The 12,671-nt window shown below is 32.0% G+C and overlaps 1 protein-coding gene across 1 annotated transcript; it reads left to right on the top strand.

Annotated features, from left to right (window-relative positions):
• Positions 1-8,343: 8,343 nt before the first annotated feature.
• On the top strand, positions 8,344-12,131 carry LOC120156098 (bZIP transcription factor 18-like). Its single transcript, XM_039167516.1, has 4 exons — positions 8,344-8,945; positions 10,480-10,612; positions 10,943-11,027; positions 11,386-12,131. The coding sequence occupies exons 1-4, from the start codon at positions 8,443-8,445 to the stop codon at positions 11,754-11,756; spliced, it is 1,092 nt and encodes a 363-aa protein (XP_039023447.1). The 5' UTR covers positions 8,344-8,442; the 3' UTR covers positions 11,757-12,131.
• Positions 12,132-12,671: the final 540 nt, after the last annotated feature.

Genomic DNA, 12,671 nt, shown 5'->3' with positions numbered 1-12,671 from the left:
ACCCAATTCTTATCAGATATCGAATATATCATATGAGCATTAAGAAGCTTTTGGATCTCCTTTTTAACCACCTCTATCATGGAAGGGTTTACGTGTCTCTGACCTTCACAAGAAGACTTAGCATTTTCTTCAACTTTAATTTTATGAATGCAAGTCAAAGGACTGAGTCCTTTGATGTCGACGATTGCCCATCAGATCATTTTTTATGCTCTTTTAGGACTTGAAGAAAACCCTCATCTTCCTCCATGGAAATTTTATTTGAGATGATAACTAAAAAAGTTGCTTCTTCTCCTAAAAAGACATACTTTAAGTTATTCGGTAATTGTTTAAGCTTGATTTTCGATACCTACAAAATTGAAGGAAACATTTTAGTTTTTGAAGGAGCTAGGCGAAAATCAGAATAAGTAGGAAAAATATTTTTCAACTCCCTTATTTCACCATTTTCTTCTTTCAATTCCCTGCACAAATCATCAGATAAGTTAGTCTCTATAAATTCATCGATAAAAGGCTCATAAATATCAACAAAACTAATGTTTCTCATAGAACCCAGATACTTCATTGCCTTATATACATCGAATTTTACTACTTCATCGTCAAATTCCTTAATAAGAATTCCACTTCTATCGTCGATTTTAGTATAAGTTGTGCTTAGGAAAGGTCTTCCGAGTAGAATTTTGGAGGAGTTATTGAAGCAATCATCTTCCATATCAATAACATGAAAATCCATTGAGAAGATCAAATAATTTACCTTAATGGAAACATTCTCAAGGACTCTTTCATGGTACACAACGGATCTATCAACAAGCTAGATTATTACACCTGTTTCTTTCAAAGGCTCAACACTGAGTATGTTATAAATGGAAAGAGGTATAACATTTATTAAAGCACCCAAATCACAAATAGCTCATTTTATACCTACTTTAACGATTTTACGAGGAATAGAAAACATACCTTGATCCTTGTACTTAGGTGGAATTTTACGTTGAATGACAACAAAAACATTTTCACTTAAGTTTACCTTTCTTTTTCGGTAACCTTTCTTTTGTTTGTGCAAAGATCCTTTAAAAATATGGCATACCATGGAACCTTTTTTATAACGTCAAAGAGGGGTATATTAATCTTGACCTTATAAAAAACTTCAAGTACCTCATTTTCCTCAACTTGTTTGTCTCGTTTCACTAATCTTACCAGAAAGGGAGGTGGGATGGCATAGGGTGATGAAGTGGACGATTTTGTAGGTGGTTTTAGCTATTTCTTTTTCTTTTGGGATTGTGTGCCTAATTTCTCTAGAGTGTCAATCTCAATGATAGTGTCACTTAAAAAGGTCATGGCACTAGTGTTTTTGCCTTGGATTAGGCTCGATTTGTGACAATGACTTCCTTTGAGACTCCAATCATCCCATAATCTTAGCCAATTGAATCATATGCTTATCAGATCTTGTAAGTAATTTTTAGTTCAATTTCGAAACTTTTTTTAGGATATCGCCAAACGTTTTACAATCGACTCCAATGAAGATCTTTGCGATTGGTATTGTTGAGGAGGTAGTCTCTGTTGATATTCTTGATTCGGTCTCAGATTTGGTTCATAGTTGAAATTTTGTTGATCTTTCCACCCTAGATTATAGGTGTTGGTATGAGGATTGTATGGTCTCTAGGGAGGTTCCAAAAAATTTCCCACAGCATCCATGTGGCCTGTAGTATCTTCATGAAGCATCAGACAATAGTCTATGTGATGATCCGACATAATGTAGATTCAACATAATCTAGCTTGTTTTGTTTTACATGCGATAAGAGATTGAACTACATTAGTAAACTTATCAATTTTGTCTTCTAAGGAATGAGTACTTATCTCGTGAACCCATCGTGTGGGTTCATTGGATGGGTGAAACTATTGAGAATTTGAGGCTATAGTTGAAATGAAATTTCTGGCCACAGCAAGAGTCATGTTGAAAAGAGCTCATCACTTGTTGTGTCAATCATCTTTATCTCCATAGGAAGCAAGCCTTCATAGAAGCAATGGAGAAGGTTTTGTTCGATTAAACCGTGTTGTGGACAATTAGCATAGAGTTTCTTAAATTATTCCCAATAGTCATATAATGATTCAATATTTTTTTGTTGAATCCCTATAATATTTCTCTTTAGTTCACTCGCTTTAGCTGCAGAGAAAAACTTCTTAAGGAATAAATGAGACATATCAGCCCATGTATCAATAGAACCAAGAGGTAAATAAAATAACCAATCTTTCACCAAATTAGCTAAGGAAAAAGGAAAAACACGAAGTTTTATTTAGTCTTTGGATACTCCATGTGGTTTCATACTTAGACAAACCATATGAAACTCTTTCAGATGTATATACGGGTTCTCATTTTGTAAACCGTGAAAGGTTAGAAGATGGATCAAACTTGTCTTTAATTTGAACGAAGCTTCGTCATTCGAGAACATAATGCAAAGCAGTTGTTGTTCATCAAGTGTCACAACTAGCTCTTGGATCGTTGGATCAACCATATGTATTGATTATTCTCTATCAAATATGAGTAAAGCTTCGATGTAAGAGATTTCTTCTAGTTTTGGATTAGACTTCAATTGACATTGTTGTTGTTGTTGTTGTTGTCGTCTCTTTTGCTGAAGAGTTTCTTCACGTAATCTCCAAGCAAGTGCTTCGATTTCAAGTTTGTAATTTATTAATTCTCTTGGACCCGACATGGTCATATATCAAAACAAGAAACAATATTGGTAACTTTACCTAAGTCCATGGAAAAGGTGCCAATTTGACAAGAGTCGAAATTGCCAAATAAAAATAATTCATACTTCTCAAATAAATAAATAAATAAATAAAGTAGTATATAGAAGTATGATCAATCTATAGGGACTAAGGAACTTTGATAATGTCGTTTCTCGGATTAAATCAATATCAAATAAATAAAGTAGAAGAATTCAGTAGAGATGATATAGCCTTAGGTTTTGGTTAGCCTCAATTTCAATCGATCATCATAATAAAATTTTCCCTTTGTGATGTACGTTGGTTATAGTCAACAAGGCCCAGCTCTTGTAGCTAACTCTTCTCTTCAGTTAACTGAAATTTCCAAGTCTATCTCCAAAATCTATTTCTTGTTGGTCTAGCCACGTTTATCGTCGTTAGATCCAAAATAGCTTTAAGTGCTGGAAAAGCCCAACTCGAGTTATAGCGCCTCAACGGGAATCGAACTCGATCTTGATTCCCCTTAACAGACCACTTAGTTTATTCACAAGAAGCTGAATTACGACCAACCAATCCAACTTCCAAACTTCAAGTAAAATAGTCTTCAAATCAACGTGCACCTTTTGAATTGAACATGTAATAACTTATAAGGGAATGGTCGATTGCCACTCTCAGTTTCCGGAGAATCGAGGAATACAATCTAAAGGTATGATGAGCAAGACTCAATTCTCACGACTAGAATTGAGTTTCGCAAAAACCTTTGGCTAAGTGAAATTTTCGGTAAGCATGAATTGCATCATACTTAGCATTTTGAAAAGAAAAATAATTAAAGAAAAAAAAATTGGACATGAAAGAAAAACAGAACTTCAATAATAAACCAAGGAAAAATAAACTCTAATATGAGTTTCAACTGTTGAACCTAAGGGGTATTTATAATCCGAGAGTTCTAAGCAAATAAAATAACTAATTACTAAATAAAATAATCAAACTAAAAATCCTCATAAGAGTTCTAATAAAAGAACTAATATCTAAATAAAATAATAATTAAATAATCAAACTAAAAACCTAAATTTACAACGTTTATCACAAAAGATAAAAATAAATATTTAAGTCTTGTACTCTTGTTGAATTCTGCTTCATCTTTTGGATAACATTGTCCTAGATAAATGCTAAATTAAATATTCAAAATAATTATGCCCGTCTTCTAGAAGATGCTAATGGACCGTCAAAATCTACTCGGTTTTTTGGCTAATTAATCCAATGAGGCACCTATTCAAAATAAATTCAAAATAGAGGTAAATAAGTAATATCCAAGTGATAAATGTGAGATAAATAATAATAATAATAATAATAATAATAATAATAATAATACAATATTAAACTCCTATCATAAATGTACCAAAGAGAGTTTAAGCAAAGAAAATAATAAGATATATCTATCTATCTATCTAAATAACAAATTATTAATATAATATATATATATATATATATATTATAGTTTGTCAGCATGAACCAAATGATTTTAGCGGTTGAAGGAATGATTGTTATCATTAGAAGTTTTGAGTTTGAGCACTAGCGATTGTCAAGCATTTGAGCATTCATTGTCAAATGATTTAGTCTTTAGAACAGATTCTACCACTTGTAATCACCTAAATTAATAAAAAAAAAACTATAGGTTGTTGTACTCATTATATTGGTAAACAAAAATATTTTATGTAAAAATATATTTATAAAAATTATTTTAACAGATGATTATGGATGGAGTGATGAATATTTTTTCATTTGTATGGATATTTCGAAGAAGATATTAATTTCCATGAAGGTTTTTAAATCCCAAATATTATCAAATCTAAATCCAAAAAATGTACATCGAATATTAGAACAAGGTTCTAGTAGCCTAAATCCCTTACTCAAATCCCACTTAAATAAATATTTCTATAGTTCTTCATAATTTTATTTAATACATTTGATCCCACCATAAAATATAAAAATGAAAGTTTAAGATATGAGATAAGATCATGTGACACAATGTAAAATTATTTAAGTTTTACACGGAATTAAGACTATTGAATGAATGAAAACATATGGTTGAGATTAAAAGAAGGAAATGTGAAGATATATACTAAACAAAATGAGTCAATCTCAACCATCTATTTTCACTTATCCAACGATCATAAATATGTGTAAAATTAAAAGTTTTACATTGTGTAAGTGGATCCTAACCTTTAAAATATTATTTATTTAATCCTAACAAATATTTTAGTATTTTATGTTATTAAAATTATTTGTATATTTTTAAAAATACAATGATATCATATTGATTATTTTTATTGGATAACCTAAATGATAGTGATAGTACTTTTTATTTTTTATTTGTATTATTTTGATCACTGGTTTTAAAAAAGTTACATTTTGATCACTTTTATTTTTTATCTGTCCTATTTTGGTCACTAAGTCATTAAAATATGTTAGGTAGATGCCATTACATGTTAGTAAAATATTTAAATTTTAACTTGACTCTTGAATTTTAGATAAAATATTAACTTGACCTTAAACTTGAGATAAAATGTTAATTTGACCATTGAATTTGTATAAAATATCAATCTGACTCATGAACCCAATCAAAGCCTGTAGCCACCAGCTAGCGCTCACCACCATCTCTGGTCATCATCGATTGACGTCACCATCACCACCAATCGCTATTGTCAATGAACGTTGGACTACAAAATTTTCAATTCACTCATTTTAACCTCATGAACGTGAATTTGATGTCCGTTTACAAAATCAAAATACTCTAAGCTCCACAAATATAATATATTATGCTTCAAATTCCTTTAAAAATAAATCATAATAATAAATTTATTATTATATTCCTTTTAAAAATAAGGAGAACGAAAATCTAAATATATATCGTAATATGCTTATATTTTTATAATGATACTAATTTAATTTATATAAATTCCGATAAATTGTATATCACCTGCAGTTTGTATTTATTTTTTAATATTTTGTGTATTATATAAGATATTTCAGGTGCGATTTATGCCTTCTCTAAATTAAAATATAAAATTCTATAAAATAATTTTTATTATAATTTGTATTAACCAATAAATAAAATATTTTCAATCATTTAATTCAGAGAACACATAAGATTTTATTTAATAGATGATAAATTTTGAGCAGTGCACCATCCCCAACACTTCCCTCGATCCATCCATGATTGAATTTAATTCACTTATCAATTGTTGAAATATGAAAAAAAAAGTTTCATAAAATTTAAATTATATTTAAAATTTAGGTAAATTACACGCATACTCACTAAATTTTAATGTCTCTTCTATTTCGCTTATTGTATTTTCAATTTTTTCAATTTATTCAATTTATTCACTGAACTTTAAATATTAAATTTTTTTAGTCACTTTATCGTTAAATAATTAACGGTGTCCATGACGCGGTGAACTGCTAAAATATTAAGCATGAGAGAGAGACGTGGCTATCTCTTTCTTCTTCTTCAAGGTTGGTTGACTCTCTCCTTCTTCAAGGATGGTTCACTTTTTACAAACCAAGAATAAAAATGGAACAAAGAAACATATCACGTTCACACAAGTCTGGTTTGGCCACCAACAATGATGAAGACATTGTTGCCACTGCAAACAATTCCAAGAAGAAATTACAACAGAGAAAGAAAAAAAGTCTAGAAATGGCGTTTATTTTCTTTGCTTTGTAGGTCTTCTCTCTAATGGAAACATGTGTTGTTCTTGCTCTTTGAACCTCTATATGTGCTTTGATTTCATTGAAAAGTGGCTTCTGGAACACTCGAAAGCTTCCCTATGTACTGTTGGAAGGGTAAACAAATTCAAGGAGGCAACACTTTTCCAAGATTATCACGGCTTGCCTAAATTCAGAAAAGTATGCCATATCTGCATATATATATATATATATATATGATCTTTTAATAACCCTAACTCCTCTTCTTTTCCTCAATTATTCCCCAATTTAATGCTTCAAAGTTACTAAAATTCCCCAAAGCAAAGTAAAAAGGTAAAAGAATTTCATATCAGTTAAAACACTTCCCCTCAAACACGTTTAAACAGTACATGTTTCATCAGATTTATAACATTCAAATGACTTGAAGAACAAATAAAGGGAATAAAAAAACTCAGAAGCTGACCAAAAAGAGATCGAGCTCATCAATTGTATGATCCCTTTAAATGAAGTATTAAGCAAAGATTGAGTAAATGGAAAAGTCGGATATAAAAAGCTTTACCTTCATCAACTGTTTCTTGAGAAACGACTAGAAGAAAAACAAAAATAGGAAGCCAAGCCCTAGGTAAAAAGATAAAAAAAAACCCTCAAATTTTTCTCATGAAACAAATAGAAGTCAAAAAGAAGAAAGTGAGCTGAGGAAAACTGGACACAACTGGAAAAGAGTAGAAAGGTAATGTGGGGCTAAGTTGAAAAGAAAATAAACGAAGGGGAGGGAGAGAGATGATTGAGGGAGTAAATGTGGAAAAGAATGGAATAAATATTAATATTTAAATCATATGTGGCAGATTATAATATTATAATAAACCATGTAATCACAATGTTAATGAGATAACAGTTGAGTGAATAAAAAAGTTCAATGTCTAAAATTTAGTAAGCAAATTAAAAAATTTAAAAGTACAATGAGTGAAATAGGAGAGAGTAAAGTTTAGTGAGTAAGCATGTAATTTATCCTTAAAATTTTAACTTTTAAAAGAAAAAAAGACTCAAACTATTATATCTTATTCAACATGTTAGCATCCAACTCAAATTATCATCACTTTTATAACTAAAATGGACGAGTTTGGAACATATGAATAATCAAAAGACTATTTTGTAACTTTTAATAGTTGAGGGACTTATAAAAGCAATGTCTTATAACTGTGGAACCATTTTTAAAATTTTAATAATCAAGAGACTTAATAAAATAACACCATAGAATAGAAAAATCATTTATGTATTTTACCCTATAATAATTTATTTAAATAAAATAATCATAAATACTAACATTTTAAAAATCTCTAAAATCTAAATTTTTTCATATGGACACAATGGTTGTTTGGTGTTCAATTCATAATTATATTAGTTTAATTTTTTAATAATTTGGATGATTATAATATAATATTTTTTTTTAAAAAAAATATTAATTTATTAACAAGATATTTTTGTGCACACACCTTACAAATACATAATTATTCAAATCTAAAAATTATAAGAAAAATAACATTTTCTTTAATCATTAAATAACTTGATTATTTTAAAAATAAAATAACTTTAATAACTTTGTAATTGAATTGATCTCTATTGACTTACCACAAATTTAATCGATTATTTTATATATAATATAAATAGATTATTGTATAATTATGTAAATATTAAACTCATTAAGTGGTTTAATGATTAAAGTGAATGCTATTTTTTTAAAAATTTAAATTCAAGTTACTATATATCTAAATGTTATTTTATAATCATTTTAAAGTATTAAAAAAATTATGTAAATAATTTTTATTTTTAAAGTACTTATGAAAACGGTGTCGTTTTCCTCAGGAAATAATCGAAGAAGAAAGATAAAGGAACAAAAATATTGCAACCAGTCAGCTCTCTCTCTCTCTGTCCCTCTCCCTCTCCCTCTCCCTCTCCCTCTCCCTCTCCCTCTCACTCTCACTCTCCCTCTCACTCTCACTCTCTTTCTGAGTTCTGAATCTAAAACGACATACTGGAATGCAGGATCCGCCAAGTATCAAGCCAAACCCTGATCCACAACTCCCCTCCAATGTACCCTCCACCACCCAAGCACTGCCCACTTTCCCTAACCCCACCACTTTCCGAGGCTCTTATCACCGGCGAGCCCAGTCCGAAGTTCAATTCCGGATCCCCGACGACCTGGATCTCGCCTCCGACCCCTTTGAAGCAATTGGGTCCGAAGACAACTTGTTCTGCAGCTACATGGACATCGAGAAGCTGGGCGGATCATCTAAGGGACTCGACGACGGTTCTGGCGCTGCCGGGTCTTCCAGTGCTGGATCGGGTCATAAGCCCAAGGGAGAAGAAATGAGTGGCCGGTCGGGGATGAGGGAGAAGATTAATGAAGGGGGAAAGGGAAGGCATAGGTATAGTAATTCAGTTGATGGTTGTTCGCTAATGGAGTCGATTGAAGCTAAGAAAGCTATGGCTCCTGATAAGCTTGCTGAATTGTGGACTGTTGACCCTAAGAGAGCCAAAAGGTTTGGGATTTTACTTCTTCGTTTCTTCCACGTTTTTGGGGTTATTTTTAGTGAATTTGTTTTTGGGTACTCGTGGAATTGTAGAGGCAACTGTAAGCTTGTAACTTTTGGTGTAAAGTTTGTGTTTTGTTTGTTTTCTGCAAATTACTGGGGAAAGTTATTATAAGAAATGAATATCTTTATGAAGTTAGTGATTTTTATTTGTTTTCTTTTTGGTTGGTTATATATATATATATATATATATATATATATATATATATATATATATATATATATATATATATATATATATATATATATATTCAAATTTTCGTGGCCGAACCAAATTACCTCAGTCGTCAAAGTGATTGTTATTATCTCTAGAAATATTATCTTGTAATCACCAAATATTAATAAAAAAAATTCGAGGCTGTTATGATTGTTTTGTTTAAATGTTGTTTTCTTTCCTTTTATCGTAGTGGTGAAGTTGACTCTCTGTTTCTCTTCTTTCTTTCGTGGACATGGAAATTTATATTGTTTTGGGAGGGTGGAATTTGAAAGAAACTGATTCATAAAAAATATTCATTTTTATGTAACTTATACTTGATGTCAATTGTGAGTTTTAACTAATTTTAGGTGTTCTTTTATGGATCATTCATGCTTCTTAGCTCATTATCATGGAAAATATGGTTGTTATTGTTGACAATCTTTTTGTTAGTAATGTAGTGTTTATTCTTACTGTTTTCATCTTTGAAGGATGGAGTTTTGTTATTTTCGGAAATTCAGTTTAGGAGAAGTTCTTGAAAGTAGCTTCTTTCTATGAAAAATTCAGGTGCATTGTAAGTTGTATTCTATTTATGCTTGTCTTCTATGGTTTATGCGTTTTTGGCTTCTTTCTTTTTTCCTTTACGAGGATAATGCATTGCAATTATTTTTCCGACATCCTGGGTCTCTTGTTTTGTACCCTGATTAGGAGATAACTTCCTGAAAATTTGAAGAATAAGTACTGAACGGAATATTGGTATTAGTTAATTATATCTGAATTTCCATTACAGAATCTCCATGTCAAATTGCTAAATACATCTCGGGTCTCTTGTTCACCGTCTAATGTTGTAACACCATGGGTAGGAAATATATTGTTAAGGTATCACTGAAAATTTGCATCATAACAAAATTCTGCTCTAATTGATCTTCACACTCTTTGCCTTAAATGGTTTTCTGATTTTTTTTCTCGTAGTTTTATCCTGCTCTTCTTAAAACTTGAGGGCAAGTTTTAATAATACTGTTATCATTCCGCACCCTGCCTTTTAAAAATTCAGAATGTGCCTTTTAAAAATTCAGAATGTGCATGAATGGATTTGTAAAGATCATATGATTACAGGTTTTCTATTTTTAGGATGTTATGACCTTTTCCCGTTCGTTATTTGTAGTAATTGAGTTCCTCTAAACTCGATTCTGTTTATTTATACATTATTGAAGAGGTTTGTCTCATATTGTTTCGTGAGATTTGGGTTTGCATCCAAGCTTCTGCTAAGATTGTTCATAAATTGTGTAGGATCATTGCAAATCGGCAGTCAGCTGCTCGCTCGAAAGAGAGAAAAGCTCGATACATATCTGAACTGGAGAGAAAAGTCCAAACACTTCAAACAGAAGCTACTACTCTTTCTGCACAACTAACCCTTTTCCAGGTTTTTGCAAAAAAGAAAAAAAAAACTCTCATTGCATAAATTTGGAGTTTGTTTGAGTTAACCATTTGCATTCCTCCGTCTGAGAATTTCAACTCTACATATTAGACAATCAATATTTGGCTTTTCTACTTTCTAATATATCAAAAGCTTTTTGCAATCGGAGCTTTAATTCTTCTTGGCTCGTTCTATTATAGTGTACATGTTTAAATATGCTTCTAATTCTCAGTTAAAGCCTTACTTTTGGATATGTTCTATGCTATGTTGCTTTTATCCTTCTTTATTGATAATATTGGAATATTTAACGGCCTTACTTTTTGTGTTCTATTCTAGAGAGATACAATTGGCTTGACTAGTGAGAACACCGAGCTTAAGCTTCGGCTACAAGCTATGGAACAGCAGGCTCAGCTGCGGGATGGTACGTTTTGTCCAAACTATTTTAATTACTGAATTCTCTCCAAGATGGTGTACTTTAGCAGATACTTAGCTTGTCTACGAATATGTTTGTATGCTGAGGTGTTTTCTTTTACAGCATACAGTTGATGATGAGAAGCAAAACAAACTTGCATGAAACTGGCCAAACCCAGCGATTTGCATTCTAGGTGTTCTTCAAATTTATTTTAGAGTTCAATCTTTGGGTACTATTAGCGATTGTTCATATGGAATGGAGCCATTCAGTCATGTTTTGTATCTTGTGCCTGCTATTTCGTCAAATAAATTACTTCAGAAAGTTGTAATTACATATAGTTTTTCTCATTGTTCGTTTCTTACTACAGTTCTAAATGAAGCACTAAAGAAGGAAGTAGAGAAGCTCAAGATGGCTACGGGAGAAATGTCGACACCCGCAGATAACTTTAATTTAGCAATGCACCATATGCCGTTCACCCAGTCTTCTTTCTTTCCTCCCCAGCCACGGCAAGTTGAATCCCAAAATATGCCAATGCCATCATTTCATTCCTTGCAATCTAACATGTTGACACCTAATCAGCCCGTGGTAGGTGCCTCCAGCTCGCATGCCTTTGCTGATATGATTCAACAGGATCCCCTTGGCCGATTGCAGGGTCTTGATATCAGTAGCCGAGATAAGCACTTAGTGAAATCTGAAGGCCCTTCAATATCTTCCGGTGAAAGTAGTGGAACGCTGTGATACAGATTTCGCTGATCTACATCGTGCCCTGTCCTATATGTTGGGTTGTTCATAGATTGACCTTATTGACATCAAAAGGTACTGTTCGTTTGAATTCATAAGTTTTAATGTGATTGCGAATTTAGTTTTCTCGGTAGCTTTGCTAGTTCTTCAGTCATTCAAGATTTTTTCCTTGTTGCATTCAACTCAAATTTTTTCGGAGTAATGATGTGGGAGTAGAAGTTTGGTCCTAGGAGTAGATTAATGGAGCATCTCGAATCAGCTGCTGCCATTTCTTTTGTCTTTTAAGTATTGTTTAAACATTAAAGTTGTATTTCTGGTGTATTTCTTCAAAAATGGTGGTTTTTGTTTCAGTCTAGGACTCTCCCTCTCTAGATAAGTAGCGGCTGTCGGATTGCGGTTCATTGAGTTTACTGTTTTTTCATTTTCTGGCTCATTTGAACCTTAGTCTTAGCTGCTGGTTTGGAAATTATTAAATGGTTCTCCATACTTCAAAGGATCATTTTGAAAAATAGTCCTAGTAGTCCTAGTAGAGATTAAAGCTTCCATGTAGAAGAGATTATTAAATGTCACTCATGCAGTGATTGGAAGGAAAAACTCCATGTTCAACTGTCACATCTCCGTTTCTCCACTCGTATGAACGAGAGTCCCACATCGAGAGGCCGTCATTCACCTCCTATGCATAGGTACTGCTACCGCGTCTCGCGGACGACTTGTGGCTATATCTTCTTGATAATATATATCATGGTTGGTTTTAAATTTGGTCATTGCATTGCTTGAAAAGATATGGCTCCTCCTAATGGTAAGCATGAACATCTCTCATGAATTTTGTTCATTGGTAATTAAGATCAATTATCAGCAATCCGCTTGCCAAATAATTGACAAAGTCCACGTACCAAGGCATGACTTCCACAG

Source organism: Hibiscus syriacus, unplaced genomic scaffold (assembly GCF_006381635.1).
Source record: "Hibiscus syriacus cultivar Baekdansim isolate YM2019G1 unplaced genomic scaffold, ASM638163v2 tig00111213_pilon, whole genome shotgun sequence".
NCBI lineage: Eukaryota > Viridiplantae > Streptophyta > Magnoliopsida > Malvales > Malvaceae > Hibiscus > Hibiscus syriacus.
This window is presented reverse-complemented; position numbering and strand designations above follow the sequence as displayed.

Bases quoted from the DNA above. Each gene is read 5' to 3' on its own strand.
- LOC120156098 (XM_039167516.1), top strand. From the start codon at position 8,443: ATGCAGGATCCGCCAAGTATCAAGCCAAACCCTGATCCACAACTCCCC. The intron at 8,946-10,479 runs GTTTGGGATTTT...TAAATTGTGTAG, and splicing joins GACCCTAAGAGAGCCAAAAG to GATCATTGCAAATCGGCAGT. The intron at 11,028-11,385 runs GTACGTTTTGTC...TTCTTACTACAG, and splicing joins GCAGGCTCAGCTGCGGGATG to TTCTAAATGAAGCACTAAAG.